The 16,751-nt window shown below is 38.1% G+C and overlaps 1 protein-coding gene and 1 long non-coding RNA gene across 3 annotated transcripts in view; both read right to left on the minus strand.

The window, feature by feature from the left end:
• Window positions 1-587: 587 nt before the first annotated feature.
• LOC141173023 (forkhead box protein I1c-like) lies at window positions 588-5,875 on the minus strand. Of its 2 annotated transcripts, none has more exons than XM_073657652.1 (2): window positions 3,150-3,672; window positions 588-1,086 (listed from the first exon to the last, which is right to left on the minus strand). In XM_073657652.1, the coding sequence occupies exons 1-2, from the start codon at window positions 3,670-3,672 to the stop codon at window positions 605-607; spliced, it is 1,005 nt and encodes a 334-aa protein (XP_073513753.1). In that variant the 3' UTR covers window positions 588-604. The 2 variants fall into 2 exon arrangements, 1 of the variants encoding a protein (XP_073513753.1); XR_012252575.1 differs by lacking the exon at window positions 3,150-3,672 and adding an exon at window positions 5,500-5,875 and having other exon boundaries at window positions 967-1,086.
• A 973-nt stretch (window positions 5,876-6,848) lies between these two features.
• The window catches only part of LOC141173032 (uncharacterized), a 47,759-nt gene continuing 37,856 nt past the window's right edge, over window positions 6,849-16,751 (minus strand). The window contains exons 2-3 of the long non-coding RNA XR_012252576.1: window positions 8,689-8,837; window positions 6,849-6,950 (exon numbers count right to left, since the gene is read on the minus strand). This is a non-coding gene — a long non-coding RNA (uncharacterized lncRNA). The remainder of the gene's footprint in view (window positions 6,951-8,688; window positions 8,838-16,751) is intronic.

Consider the following 16,751-nt stretch of genomic DNA (forward strand, 5'->3'; position numbering starts at 1 on the left):
ATTCATAAACTTTTTTTATTCATTTAATTAAATTAAAATAAATTTCAAAAATTATACAAATATGGGAGTCCTTGGTGTAATGTGATATGAAATAGATGGATAGATATGAGATATATAGATATTAAATACATAGATATGTGATAGAATATATAGATATGAAATACGATTGTATGAAACAAATAAATATATTTCCCACTATAGATAGAAATTATATATATATATAAAGAGCGAGAGGTTAGATACATATAATATAGGTTATAGAGAGAGTGGTACATAGCTACAAGATAAATAGATCGCAAAAAATATAAAAATCCCTTCAACTGGAACCCTTTTTCTTATTTTCACTAAACCCCTTTTGTTTTCGATTCTTTTTCAATCGCAATCAGTAAGAAAGTTGAATTCAAAACTAGTTTTTTTTTATATGATTTATTGAAAAACTCATACAGTCTATTGGATAATATATATATATATATATAAAGATATCAAAACTCATAAATAAAAACAGTAAATAAGTTTCCCCTTCTCTCAAATATATACAATGTGTAATGTATCAAACCACTATATACAAGGCAGATAACTCTACACTCTCATTTACGGTTAGTGCTTAAAAAAAAGGTTGGGAGCTGGTGAAAGAATTGTAATACGGGCCTCTGTTAAGGTGAAGTGTGTCCTGTAAATCTGCAGATGGTTCCATCATGGAGCCTGAGGTGGAACTGCTGAATCCAGTGATGTTTCTTTGGGAGAGTTCATTGACCAACCCCAGAGTCATCGGCCTGTTCGATGAGCTGGTGTCCAAGGAGGAGGTCATACTGCTGAAAAAGTTATTCAAACAGGGAGCAGAGGTGGTTCCTGGGGGAGATGCGCTCTTCAGAACTTTTGAGGAGGCTTCCACCACTGGGGATGATGGAGTCATCATAGATGGCGTATCACCACCTTTCCTCCCTCCAGCTGGGCAACCTTCTTCACCCTTAACCGTAACAGAATCAGTGGTGTTGGATTCTGAGCTGCGCTTTTTTGTTTGTCGAAATTTCCCATTGTCAAACATCTTCTTGCAGTTAGGATCCAGAGTCCAGTAATTACCTTTGCCTAAACATTGTAAAAAAATGAATATTATTGTAATATAATGAAATATAAACAACATATACGTTATAATATAGCAAATCTAAAGTACAAATTATTTTTAAAAAAATCTATGAAAATTAAATGATTTTTACTGATACATTTTTGCAATTGTTTTAGTTACTGTATGGGAAAATTCTAGTCATTCAACCAGTCTAAAGTTTTTAAAAACGTTCTTCAGATTTTTTTTTATTAAAATAATTCTTATTTGAGGTTGGATCTAAAAGTCAATACACTTATAAAAAAAAAAAAAAAAAATTCTAACAAAAAAAAAAACTTACAGTAGAATTTTCTGATAACTGTTTATTTTTGTTTGTAAAATGCAAAACCAAGGTCAACTTATTGGAAAATACTAATACTATTGCGACTAAAAATATATAATTAATTAGAATGAATGTACTTAGTTATATGAAAAAGTTTGGGCACCCCTATTAATCTTAAGCTTAATGTTTTATAAAAATTCGTGTTTTTGCAACAGCTATTTCAGTTTGATATATGTAATAACTCTTGGACACAGTAACGTTTCTGCCTTGAAATGAGGTTTATTGTACTAACAGAAAATGTGCAATCTGCATTCAAATAAAATTTGACAGGTGCATAAGTATGGGCACCCTTATCATTTTCTTGTTTTAAATACTCCTACCTACTTTTTACTGACTTACTAAAGCACTTTTTCTGGCTTTGTAACCTCATTGAGCTTTGAACTTCATAGCCAGGTGTATGCAATCATGAGAAAAGCTACTTAAAGTGGCCACTTGCAAGTTGTTCTCTTGTTTGAATTTCCTCTGAAGAGTGGCATCATGGGCTCCTCAAAACAATTGTCAAATGATCTGAAAACAAAGATTATTCAACATAGTTGTTCAGGGGAAGGATACAAAAAGCTTTCTCAGCGATTTAACCTGTCAGTATCCACTGTGAGGAACATAGTAAGGAAATGGAAGAACACAGGGACAGTTCTTGTTAAGGCCAGAAGTGGCAGGCCAAGAAAAACATCAGAAAGGCAGAGAAGAAGAATGGTGAGATCAGTCAAGGACAATCCTCAGACCACCTCCAGAGAGCTGCAGCATCAACTTGTTGCAGATGGTGTCACTGTGCATCGGTCAACTATACAACACACTTTGCACAAGGAAAGAAGCCGTTTCTGCAAGCACGCCACAAACAGAGTCGGCTGAGGTATGCAAAAGCACATTTGGAGAAGCCAATTTCTTTTTGGAAGAAGGTCCTGTGGACTGATGAAACCAAGATTGAGTTGTTTGGTCATACAAAAAGGCGTTATGCATGGCGGCAAAAAAACACAGCATTCCAAGAAAAACACTTGCTACCCACAGTAAAATTTGGTGGCGGTTCCATCATGCTTTGGGGCTGTGTGGCCAATGCCGGCACCGGGAATCTTGTTAAAGTTGAGGGACGCATGGATTCCACTCAGTATCAGCAGAATCTTGACAATAATGTTCAAGAATCAGTGGCAAAGTTGAAGTTACGCAGGGGATGGATCTTTCAGCAAGACAATGATCCAAAACACCGCTCCAAATCTACTCAGGCATTCATGCAGAGGAACAATTACAATGTTCTGGAATGGCCATCCCAGTCCCAAAACCTTAATATCATTGAACATCTGTGGGATCATTTGAAGAGGGCTGTCCATGCTCGGCGACCATCAAACTTAACTGAACTGGAATTGTTTTGTAAAGAGGAATGGTCAAAAATACCTTCATCCAGGATCCAGGAAATCATTAAAAGCTACAGGAAGCCACTAGAGGCTGTTATTTTTGCAAAAGGAGGATCTACTAAATATTAATGTCACTTTTCTGGTGAGGTGCCCATACTTATGCACCTGTCAAATTTAGTTTGAATGCACATTTTCTGTTTGTACAATAAACCTCATTTCAAGGCAGAAACATTATTGTGTCCAACAGTTATTACATATATCAAACTAAAATAGCTGTTGCAAAAACACCAATTTTTATAAAACATTAAGCTTAAGATTAATAGGGGTGCCCAAACTTTTTCATATAACTGTATATAATTACCTGGGTCATTCTCATCTCTTGGCACTTTCTTAAAGCAGTCATTCAAAGACAAGTTGTGTCGAATTGAATTTTGCCATCCTGCTTTGCTCTTCTTATAAAATGTAAAATACTCATCCACATACTGGTATATTTGGCTCAGGGTCAGCTTCTTTCCCGGAGCATTTTGTATGGCCATTGCAATAAGTGCGGAGTAGGAATATTGTGGCCTTACAAGCTTCATAAGTTCCTCCTGAGAAGCTATGGAAAACCAACCATGATCTGCACCACTGAAACCAGACAAATTTGTCAAGAATCCATTAGAAGGCGGCATATGCAAGTTTGGGTTATTTCCATAAGGATATCCAGGCCTATTAAGACCTAAATAAGAGTTGGTCGATGGTGAATTGTCTCCAATTCCATAGTTGGCCACCCTTGGCATTGAATGAAAGTTCTGCTGGGGGTACATGGTGACGTTTTCACCATATACTGCCATCTGATGAAGGTTTGTAGATCTCTGATGAGCTGGAAAATGAAAAGAGTTCATACTCTTATTCGGCAGGTTCACACAAAGTCCTTCTGAGAACAGGTGCTGAACGGATTTGGAGTGCTGTCTTTATACTTCTCTGGAGTAGTGATGCTCCCTGCCCGAGACCAGTGATTGGTTTGTTTTACATATTTGTTTTTTTTTTTTTCAACAACCAGTTAGATGTCTTAGTTGAAAGACAGGGGTGTGTAAAGTGAAGGACTAATCACCAAAGAGGCACCAGAGAGAACAATGTGTCTTTTTTTTCCATTCATTGTTCTATTGATCTTTCTGTACCTGCATTTCAAGACTTTTTTTTTCCTAACTTGAATTAAAACTGTGAACTAAAAGTAGAAAAAAAAATCTTCACATTGAAAAAGTCAAGTTCCTTGAGAATCTCAAATACTTATTACCTTTTACATCTCTTATAAGATGTAGAAAAAGATAACAACAAAACATTGTTCAGTTAAGAAGCTAGACTTGTAGAAATTCCTTAAATAGAATAATCATAGAATCATAGAATGGTAGAGTTGGAAGGAACCTCCTGGGTCATCTGGTCCAACCCCTTGCTCAAAGCAGGATTCACTAGATCATCTCAGACAGATGTCTGTCCAGCCTCTGTTTGAAGACGTCCATTGAAGGGGAACTCACCACCTCTCGTGGCAGCCTGTTCCACTCATTAATCACCCTAACTGTCAAAAAGTTTTTTCTAATATCTAATCTGTGTCTCCTCCCATTTAGTTTCATCCCATTGCTTCTAGTCTTTCCTTGTGCAAATGAGAATAAAGATGATCCTTCTACAATGTGACAGCCCTTGACATATTTGTAGACAGCTATTAAGTCTCCTCTCAGTCTTCTTTTTTGCAAGCTAAACATTCCCAAATCCTGCAACCGTTCCTCATAGGACATGGTTTGCAGACCAGTCACCATTCTGGTCGCTCTTCTCTGAACTTGCTCCAGTTTGTCTATGTCTTTTTTAAAATGTGGTGCCCAAAACTGTACACAGTATTCCAGATGAGGTCTGACCAAAGAGGAGTAAAGACTGATAATGACTTCACGTGATCCAGACTGTATGCTCCTGTTAATACATCCCAGAATTGTATTTGCCTTTTTTGCTGCTGCATCACACTGTTGACTCATGTTCAGTCTATGATCTATTAGTATACCTAAGTCTTTTTCACATGTACTGTTGCTTAGCTCTATTCCTCCCATTCTGTATATGCTTTTTTCATTTTTATTGCCCAGATGTAGTACTTTGCATTTTTCCCTGTTAAAAACCATTCTGTTGGTTGCTGCCCACTGCTCCAGTTTATTTAGGTCTTTTTGAATCCTCTCTCTCTCTTCTCTAGTATTAGATATCCCTCCTAGCTTTGTGTCATCAGCAAATTTAATCAGTTTACCCTCAATTCCTTCATCTAAATCATTGATAAAGATGTTGAACAATACAGGTCCCAGGACGGAGCCCTGTGGTACCCCACTTGAGACATTCATCCAGCTGGATGTGAAGCCATTTACAACCACCCTTTGAGTCCGATCACTAAGCCAGTTATGAATCCACCTAACAGTTGCCTGGTCCATTGCATACTTGGTCATTTTTTCAATAAGGATGGTGTGAGATACTTTGTCAAATGCTTTGCTGAAGTCAAGATATACTATATCTACAGCATTTCCCTGATCCACCCAGTCAGTGATTCTGTCATAGAAGGAAATTAAGTTAGTCTGACATGACTTGTTAGTTACAAACCCATGCTGACTCTGGTTAATCACTTCATTCTTATCCATGTACTTACATACATGTTGTTTAATAATTTGTTCAAAGATCTTTCCTGGTATAGAAGTCAGACTCACCGGCCTATAGTTCCCTGGGTCCACCTTCTTCCCATTTTTGAAGATAGGAACAACATTTGCTCTTCTCCAGTCTTCTGGGACTTCTCCTGTTCTCCAAGAATTTTCAAAGATTATGGAGAGTGGTTCTAAAATTTCTTCTACGATCTCCTTCAGTACTCTGGGGTGTAATTCATCTGGACCTGGAGACTTGAACTCATTTATGTTAGCTAAATATTCCCTCACAATCTTTCTGTTTACAGATAACTTGGATTCCTCTATTCCTTTAAAAGGACAGTGAAGATCAGTTGATGTTACATTTTCTTTCTGAGAGAAAACAGATGCAAAATAGGAATTAAAAAGTTCGGCCTTCTCAACATCCTCTCTTACCATTTCTCCATTTTCATCCTGTAAAAATCCTATAGCATCTTTGACTTTTCTTTTACTTTTGACATACCCCCAAAATCCTTTTCTATTGCTTTTGACATCTCTTGCAAGCCTTAATTCATTGTCAGCTTTAGCTAACCTGATACGTGCCCTACAGGATCTGCAGACTGCATTATAATCTTTTTTAGATATGCCTCCCTCTTTCCATTTAATAAACATTTATAAACATCATTATATTAACTGGCAAGAACAATTAATTAATTTTTTTAAAAGCATAATTTATTCGGAGAAATGATTAAGTAAAATAAATTTATAATAAGAATAGCATTGTATGTATCATTGTGAGTTCATGTATTACCGGTCATCGTTTCAATTCACTTGGAATTAGCTTTTTTTTTCACATTTGGATCTACCATAAAACACTTTAACAGTTTAAACAAAAATATAATAATGCATTTTTTAATAAAAAAATCTAAAGACAAGCCACACAAGATGCAAAATTAATAAATATCTACTCTATGAAATTCACAATCTTACTTTGATCCAATAAGAGCTACTTTATATATGTACAGGCTCGATGGCATCTTTTTCCTATGTTGCGTAATATATTGTAATATAGATTATTTCTTGGATGACTAATCTATTACTAAACAATGTATCATTATTGTACACTATACTATGAGATATTCATCTTTTTTTTTTTTTTTTTTTTTTACATTTTTACACCATTTCTGGACAACTCCGCCAACTTATTGAAAAGTGGGCAAATCTTCCCCGGGAGCACATCCTGAAAATGGATCCTAATTTATGCCATAAAAGAGAATGAATCCAGTGCACTCTTAAAACGAATTTATGCACATCTCTGCTATAGTCATGCAAGCTTCAGGGAATAAAGAATGACCCCAAATATCCACCATGATACTATTGGCACTCTCTGACCACAGCTAATACAAAAGGTATTCAATTCAGTTGTGTTTAACACTTGCCTCAGACAGGTTGTCTGTGATTCTTCCCTTCACTCATATGTAAACTATGACAGGGCGGGGGTCTCCAACCTCTCAGCAAGGAGTCAGGTTCTAGGGCATCCACTGATCAGAGGGGCAGGAAAGATGGTGTGTAAAAAATACATGTAAAAAGTAAATATAAAATAACAAAGATAAATGACTTAAATATATTAGTTTTATGATAATGACCTGTAAAAACATATTTAAAATATACATACACGTAAAAAATACATATATATGAAGTGAAGTAAAATAACAAATATAAAGATAGAATTACATTATTTTATAATAATGACATGTAAAGCCATGTTTAAAATATACATATGAGTAAAAGTATAAAAGAAAAAGCAAAAACCTCTAAATATAAAATGAAATGAAATAAAAGAAAAACACATAAATAAGACTTTTTCTCAATACACTAGGTTTGCAATAATTACATATACCGCAAAGAAATGTTTAAAACATACATAGCTAAAAATATTAAGATACAGAAGAGAAACTACAAATGAAATGAAACAAAATAAAATCTTATAAAGAATTAAATGTAAAGACATAACTAATAACAGCAAGAAAATGAAATTTATTTTTATAATAAAATGTTATATGCATTATAATGTTCTATTGCTTTATAACTTTTAATGTTGCTATTCTTAAAGTTTTATAGTATAGTATTAAAATATATGAAAATATTATATTTATATATTTTACTTTAACACTAGTCATACAAGTAGCAGTGAAGTAATGATCACGGCAATATAATGAATATTATAGTTGGAAAAGTTACTGGTTGGGTTGTTGTGATATTATTTTTCCTCTTCCACTACTACTTTTATTACTACTTTTTTTTTATTAAAATTCCTAATAATTTTATAAATCCTTTTCTAAACCAGTGGAAACATTCTGATTATAAAGCCGGACAGTTTCTCCTTCAGCTCATCGGAAGACTTGCCCCAATGTCTTAGGGTTTGTTCTCAAGACCATTGTTACTATGTTACTAACATAGATCTTATGTACAGAAGATTTCTGTAAAGGGGGTGAAGCAAACCCCAATGGACCCAATCTCTCAAGGGACCCATAGTATAATGTAACCTTTGATTCAGTCAGTTTGTAATTATCAAAGAATAAAACTGTCCTCCGAAACAAAGAAAAGTTCATAGTGATCAGGATCTAAACCACAAGGTTTAGATGATACTCCTACAGTAGGTATAATATCCAATCCAAATGTTCTTATATTCTCTCCTATAGTCACAGTTATGTTACGTCACAGTCTGCTCAGAAGGAAGAAGCCAGGAACTGAAAAGGTCTGTAAACAGTCTAGAGAGATTTACTGTTACTCCTTGACTCACAATTGAGAACATTATTTTTCTCTCCACCTTCCAGACTGGAAACAAAAGCAAAAGTGTCAGGGGGTCTAATAGCAAAACAAATAGTGTAATTGGTGGAGTGTGTAGTGACAGACAGCTGAGCATGCTGAAATCTTTTTTACTTTGCTACAAAATTAATGGAAGGACTCTTTTCACATTGAAAAATAAGTGAACCCTTGATTTCACCGATCCAAGACTTTCAGAAAAGTCAGAGACAAAGGAAAAACTCTGAGCTAGAAGTTTAGGCCCATAAATTTGTAAGTGCATAGATATTATATGAACATTTTAGAGATTCTATTCGATTTGCGAGATTCACCTGGGTTTGGCTGAGAAATACAGTATGCATTAAATTTATATGTCACAAATCCAATTGCTGCTAAAAGCTTTTTATTATGCTCGAAGATTTCCCCACACCACAGAGAAGTATGAACAGAGCTGTCAAAAAATATTATGCTTACCTTCCCTCACTTCCTACTCAGTCCTCCTCCGGTCTGCTTCCTTCTCTTGATCCAGTCTTCTCTTCTGTTTTCAGTTGTACGCCATCTTTGGCTTCAAGGGAACATAGTAGGCCTCACATAACGCAATGATTTTAGTTGAAACCCAAAAACTGGGGACGGAATTAAAGACAGAAGAGATAGGGAGAAATGATTCAGCAGAGTACTGTGCAGGGAGTTGTGGCATTAGTACTGGTGAGGGGTGAGTTGAGAATTTTGTTTTTTTATTTTAACCAACCATTAAAAGAATCAAGAAAAATTTAATCATGCTGCCATTTTGATTAATTTAATTGAGTAGCAAAAAATGTGATCTTGGCGACTTCAAATTTTTGGGCGAAAAATTCAGTTTTTTTGCCTTTTTTTTGTTTCCTTTCTGGCTTGTAACTCCAACATTGTATATAGTTTAAAAGAAAGCCCTTGTAAAATACCCTTTTAAAAAATTCCAAGTTATTAGAGGGGTATGACCGGTTTGGTTATTTATTAGAAGAACATGTCAGGGGAGGAAATGCCATTGATACAAACTGTCCGACTGAACAGGGGCACAAGGAGTAAGGGGTCCCACTTCCATGCGCTTCAGATGAGCACTGAATGATTAGTAATAGATTGTTCTGTGCCCTTAGCCTGCTATTGTCCATGATGATGTGCTGATGAGAATGATGGTCTTTTGAAGAAACCAAAAAAGTCCTGACGATTGAACAACTTTCTTGTTTGTCAGGTGATGGGCAGCCTGTTAAAATTGAATGATTATCTTCAAATAGAGCATTCTTAGGCAAGCTCGTTCACAATAATCGTGCAATGTTCTTTATCCTTTACATGGCAAGCACATTGATTTTAACATTGTGATAAACTTCTGTTTAACCCTCACCAAAACTTAAGGAACCCCAAATATGCTATGGTGTCTGCCTATACTGTCACGTATTAAACATATAAGCAAAGGGGCCCACATGGCCAGAATAATTGCTCAGAAGGAAAATAGTATAAATTGTATATGAAAAAGCCTTCAGCACAAAAAAAGATGAAAAAGTGATTTTTTTTTTTCCAAACTTGTATTTATCAGACCAACCAATGAGAGAATGACAATATACCAATGTTTTTACCTATCTGACTTTTAGTAAGGTTATCTATATAGAGTGTGAAATAGGAGACATTTATCACAATAAAGGAAATAACAAGGTAATGATTATGATGGTCACAGATGGGACCCATGCAGCACGAGACTAGACCCTAAGCCCAGATTACGCCGGTCAAGACCTGGAATTCCAAATATGCCGGTCAAGCCCCAAATCTCAGACCTGTGATGGTCTAGACCCAGAGCCCGCCAGGAGACCAAGCCCAGCCCTCATCCCCTCAGACCTGGGAGATGCCCACCAGTGGTCAAGCACCGAAGATCCGTGAGGAAACTTCAGCTGAGAGATGATGCCTGCAGTAATGGACAGATGATGCTAGTGAGCCGGGCCGTCGTTTCCAGCATTGATGTACGTTACAGGGGTTGGCCAGAGCTAGGACAGCGGACAGGGTGGGGATCAATTGAAGTTACGGAGGCACAGTGTGCTTTAATAGACTTTGTCAGAAGGACTTGGGGCCTAGCATGAAGAACCGGAAACCCCTGCTTGGTCCATTACTGTTGGAGAAGTCAGCACAGTGCCCCTCACGTGAATGGGTGTGTCACTCCTGTTAGAGGGATATAAGTATATTCCATGAGAGACTTCCCTGACACGTAAAGTAAACTCTAAGACTCGTCACACACTCTGTATTGTAGGATTTATTTGTGAATATTATGTTTCATACTGTTTAACTGTTTTCATAACTGAAGTAATTTCCTTCCTTATCGGAGGAAATAAATTGTTTGACTGTTCCTGCCTCATGTCCATCTGCACATTGCTTCTGACCACCTGTATTATACTAGCTCCCTGTTTTCACATGCAGGAGAATGTAGGTCAATCTCTGGACAGAGCAGCAACTATGGCCAGTGACAAAACCGTTTCACAGCTAAATGGGGGAATGTTTTCAATGGCAGCGATGCACCACCAGTATAGCTGGTAAGGCCACTGTGACTGGGAGCTACATATGTTTCCCCGCCAGGTGGTGGTTATCTGCCACTGTCTACACCTCTCCTGGATCCTGCTCAACTGACATTATATCGCACCCAACAAGCACAGAGAACATCATTGATTCTACACAGCATCATCATTCTTTTCGCTCATGCAAGTTTAAGCGTTGCCAAGCAGTTTTACAGCTTCAAATCTCAGGAAAGAAAAGTCACAAGGCAGAAGAGTTGCTACTCTACATTAAGAGGCAACTCGCTCACTGGTGGGCTCCCCATGAACTGCAACTTGGAATTTATAAAATGCAGAAATCCAGCACTTAAAGATTTTTTATAGATTACTTACAATTGGACTCTCTCCGGGTACCACAAGATGGGCAGAGTGCCGTACTTCTTCTACTATATGCAACTTGGAATTGTCGTAAGCGACAAGACCTAGAACATATTATCTGCCTTAAGTCAGACAAAATAACCCTCCATGCATGGCCAGGTACTGAATTTAATAGTGCTAGATTTCTTTTGCAAATAAACACACTTGAGAAACGTGGTGTCTCTGGCCAGAAAACATGTTAGGCCACAGCCCCACTATCACTATTTGGTCAGTATTCGGTCAGTATTTTTTTAAGGAGTTGAAGCCAAAACCAGCAGTGGGTGATAAATGCAGAATTGGTGACTTGTTTCTATTCTACCTTTTCTCTGATTGTTCCTCACCTGATTTTGGCTCCCACTCCTGAGAAAAAATACTGACTGAATACTGATTGTGGGGCCGTGGCCTTAGCCCATTTTCCTAGGTCTTTTATGCAAAAAAAGCACACCCTCCTGGCTTTGAGAGAAAACAGCCTTCCAGAGAATCACCTGGTTTGTGATGTCGCAACCACTGGAATACAATGATGTATATGTTGCAGTGTTTGTATGAAAAGTGTAAAGCAGTGACTGATTACATCATGCAGCAATCAAACTAGATTTTGGGTTACTTTGAGATTTCAAATTGACAGCTAATGAGGGATGTGTGTCTATTGAAGCTTTTTAAGAGGCAACCAAATTTATGAGTATGAGCACATGTGGATTCAGCTATTTAAACTACTGTGGCCTCGGTCATGCTGGCCGGCATTGCGAGCTGTATGCTGCAATTCTTGTAGGATGACAGGCGCATTGTTAACATGAAGCAAAGTGATGATTATTGGATAGCCACACTTTCAGACCTTTGCTACAAAAGTAAAATGGGGGAACATTTTAGAGTTTCCAAATGGGAGTTCAAACCGGCATGCTTACAGGATAAGGTGTTACCTGCTCTGCAATGCCTTTGCTGAGCAAACACTGCCACATGCACAAATGCCCACAAACCCCTCTGCATGCCATGGAGACACAATGATACTGTCTGTGTCAATGTTTAGGGCTACAACAAGTAACCGAGGCAGAAGCAACAACATCTAGAGTATATTTGACATAATGGACCAGATTCTTTTTGTGCCATTGTCACAATTTTTGCGCACTTCAGCAAACACAGACACAATCAACAGCCAGGTTCCATCATGGCATGACTGAGTTCTTTCTCAGGCAGATTCCCTGAGCCCCGATACCATTGATTTCTGGGTCAGCAAAATTGAACCAGTGGGAAGAACTGTCCCAATTTGCTATGAGAATACTGCTGAATCCAACCCCTAGTGTCATGTCAAAGGGGGTATTAAATCAGCCATACCATCTGTCCGCCTGCCTGTTTGTTGACTGTCATTTCCACTGTTCAGCTGTGTGCCCACGATGCGTATTTGGTGCGTTTTTTGGTGCGTATTTGCAGCGCGTAAACGCTCCAGAAACGCATTGCATACCTTATCCCATGACTTCCTATGACATTCTGCAAGTTCTGTGCACATGGTCCGTATTTTTTCTGCGCAGATTTTACTCGCAGAAAAAATACGGACATGACCAATTCTTGTGCGTTTCAGCATGCGTATTTGCCTATACAATGCATTGGAAAAACGCATGGAAAATACGCGTCAAATACGCATGTAAAAACCGCATGAGTTTTTCTGCCAAGGAGATGCAGAAATGCTCACGAAAATTTCTGCTTCATTTCTGCATCGTGGGCACTAAGCCTTCTGCTACCGCCAGTGCCGATGGACTACACACTACTCATTGTCCATCATGTCATCTTTACCGCCGGCCTAATCTGCCAAGCATCTCCTTATCTGGCCCATCTTAATTCTCTATCTTGCTGCTCCAGCCACAGCCACACACCTTCTAACTGCCCACTGTGTTTCATTGTGCTTGGATCTACTATTGATGCTGGGAAACATACATTCTTCTTTTGTTCCCTCAAGAAACCATTCTCAGAAGAATGCAAATTTTTTAAAAGACTTGATGACAAGTCAGAATTTTCTTCATGTTTTGTCTCCAGAAATAAAGGAATACATTTTGTACTGTTTGATAAAAAAAGCCTTTGTAATTGCCTAATTATTTTGTGATTAGCAAGCCAACTGGGGACCACAAAAAAGGATACCTTTTTCACTTCTCCTTGAGAGGCCATTGTTTCTTCACATTCAAAACTGTAAAGTACACCTATTTTGTCTCCCTATTAAAGGGATCATTTTTGGATGGCTTTTCAAAAAAGCTGTCACATCTTATTTGCCAAAATGCAAAGCTCTTTATACTCCCCAAACAGGATTAATAATTGTTGCATCCAAACATGTGAAAATGTCACAGCTTCTTCCGTTTGCACCACCTTTTTATAAACAACAGCAATGCTAAAAAAAGATAATTTTTAGACAGTCTATACAATTTTAGTAACCTAAAAAGTATGATACTGCAGTGTGTTGTGAAATACGCTGTTGCTAACCTCTGTTTTCCCCTAGCCACATAACTGGAAGTCATTTAGACATTAAAAAGGACTGTGTTTGTATTACAGAGCTCAAAACATGTTCAACTGACTCTAAAAGAAATTCAAAGTAGTCCACACATGCAAACTTATTTGTTCAAATCAAATTTTTGTGGGGAAGTCGGCAAAGTCAGTGCATTCAAATTTCAAAAGATCCGCTCATCTCTAGTCATAATACAAAGGCATCAGCTATTTTAAATATAGAAAAGACCCAGGACAAACCCCCCACACTTGATACCAAACACATCCTGTGCAGTGCTTTGATATGGGTACTGACTGCAGGAGCTGCTCTCAGCTACACTGTTGAATGGCTTGGCATCGTTCTCCATCTGCCTCCAACCCCATCTAGGGAGTGCAGCCATGGTGTCACTACAGCAGACCCAGTCAAAGTGTGGTCTGTGGGCCAAATCCAACTTTCTAGTTGTTCTAGTCCTCATGAAACAAGACAGCCAAAGGGCTAAAAACACTGGTCCATGTGTCGGACCATACTGTCCTTGCCCGATGTACCAATATCACCACTCTGCATCCTTCCACAACAGTCAAGGTCTCTCATGTGGCCCCTCGGGCTAATTAATTGCCTACCTCTGCTAGTATAAATCGGTGTTAAGTCCCTATCTATAGGACCACATATATAAATGCCTTAGTGTGTCTTTTGTTCAAGGTATTTCAGTTACAAATATACACAAGACACACTAAGGTCATATAAAATGTACTAGTTTGGGCAAGGATTGGGCAGCATTTAGCAGCTGGCAGGTTCCCTTTAAATAATTTCCCCATTCTTTTATTTCAAATGTCTCCATGCTCAGCTTTTCACATGCATATTCGTGGCTTGCAACTCAATCTGAGATAGTTGAAAGACCGGGGCCGGCTACAGGGAAGCAGTCAGGTGTGGCATGAATTCTAAATTGCATGTATCTTTTTTTCAGTTGTGCTAATGATTTTGCAGTCCTTTAGTTATGTGCCTTGATGCATTTCTGTGGTGTGCTAGTGACTTGTGCCTTTTTTTATTCAGTGGAATTGCATATGTAAAAATAGGGGAAAAATAAAGGCTGGCAATTCAATAAAATCTTGATATTTTGACTTTTTTTTCCAGAGTAATTAGGGGTCTTTGTTATCTTTGTAATGGCATACTCTGGTCAATGAATATCAATATTGTGTATAAACACAGAAGGTCTGCCGCTGGAGACATCCTTTTTCATATGTAATGGAACTCTACATATAAGAACAGTGAATAGCAAAAGAGCCAGATGCATATCCAAGAGAAGGTGAGGCACAACACTAATCAAGCACTAATCAAGCACCTTGGGTCACCAGAAAAGACCAACTCCAACAGCAAGAAATTACACATAGGAGGAAACAAAGTTCAAAATTGGTTAAAAAAAGTACAATATTTATTAGGTATCATTAAAAATGTAGAAATATTTTTGACAACAATAAGACAAAATTTCAGAAGTCCACCATGAGCAAACAACATATATAAAGGTACAATGTATATAGCACATGCCAATGTGGCAGACAACCCCACTACAAAAAACCCTGCAGGGTCAATTGCAGAATGCCCAAAGAGACGAATACTCACAGTGAAGTATGGGGTATAGGGAGAAGGGAGGAGTGTTACGACCGAGAGGTTGAGAATCCAGGTTAACTGTCGAGGGAATGGAAGAAAACCCGATGCCCGTTTAGCGTTATCCAACAACGCTTTCTCAAGGGTCAGGTGTATGTGGTGTCAATTTGGGCTCCTCCTTAAGTGTCCCGGGTGCATGGTCATGTGTCTGACTGTGTGATCGGAAGTCCGTCAGGCGGCCGTTCACATGACCTTTAGGGAGTGTTCCAGTGGCGCCCCCACATCACAGGCACGCTTCCCCACATCACAGGCGAGTGCCCGAGCCGTCAAGCACAGCTGCACATACTATACTATATATACATATTTAATGAAGGATTTATGTACTAAACCAATGGGAAGGAATAGTTTTTTACACTATTCGAGATTTCATCCCAGTCATATTAAAAAAGTGTAACCTAAATCTTAATTTCACAGCATGAATTATATTATTTCAGACGATTCTATCCGGAACAACAGGTTGGAAGAAATCTATAATAAATTTAGGGTTAAGGAATACCTCAGCAAACTGTTGTCTAATAGGGATGAGCGAATGTACTCGGTGATACTCAGATATCACTTGAGAATCTGGATGCTCGGATGTGCTCAGCACTCGACAAGCATTAGCCGGTGGCTGATTTTCAAACTCGAATTCCCGCCACCCATGTTTGGCGCCTGTTACGCAGCCAATAAACATGAAGGGATTGCCTGCGAGTCACTGCAATGCCGTACCCATCTTAGTAGTGGCATAACTGTGATTGGCTGACCGTATGACATCATCAGGGGTTATAAAAGCACAGACGCCATCAGGCTCGGCACATTGACGCCATTGCACGGCTCAGGGACAATTCTTATTGGAGGGAGAGAGTGCTTGTCCAGGCGTGTGTGTGCACAGTTTATTATAATTATTATTATCATGCATTGCTTATATAGCACTATCATGTTCCACAGCACGTAACATGCAATATTATTGCTGACCCCAATGGGGCTTACAATCTACATTCCCTATCAGCATGTATTGGAATGTGGGAGGAAACCGGAGTACTCAGAAGAAACCCACGCAAACATGGTGAGAACATACAAACTCCTTGCAGATGTTGTCCTTTGTCGTATTTGAATCCAGGAGTGGCTGAATACAGTCTCTAGTCAGGGATTAGGACTTTGAAGTCCATTTATAAATATATAGCTGCGGCAGTTGACCACATTTTTCTTTTTGAGGGGGGGGGGAGGGTGAAAAAATTGACTATATTGTCATCCATAGAGTATTACGTGATTTGTGCTACATTTTTGTGGTATATAACACTACGAAAAGAGTTGAAATATGTTTCTGTATTCAATTACTTATCCATAGAGTATTATGTGCTCTGTAGTACATTTTGTTGATATATAACACTCCAAAAAAGCATTAAAAATAGTTTGTGGATTCAATTACTCACCCATAAAGTATTACGCCACTTTTACGGACTCACAATAAAACTTATGAAAACTAAGCCAAAAATTTGGAGGAACTC

This window comes from Phyllobates terribilis, unplaced genomic scaffold (genome assembly GCF_046119375.1).
Source record: "Phyllobates terribilis strain yellow unplaced genomic scaffold, ASM4611937v1 Scaffold_1__5_contigs__length_1240528914, whole genome shotgun sequence".
Taxonomy (NCBI): domain Eukaryota; kingdom Metazoa; phylum Chordata; class Amphibia; order Anura; family Dendrobatidae; genus Phyllobates; species Phyllobates terribilis.

Bases quoted from the DNA above. Each gene is read 5' to 3' on its own strand.
- LOC141173023 (XM_073657652.1), bottom strand. From the start codon at position 3,672: ATGAACTCTTTTCATTTTCCAGCTCATCAGAGATCTACAAACCTTCAT. The intron at 1,087-3,149 runs GTAATTATATAC...TACAATGTTTAG, and splicing joins AAGAGATGAGAATGACCCAG to GCAAAGGTAATTACTGGACT.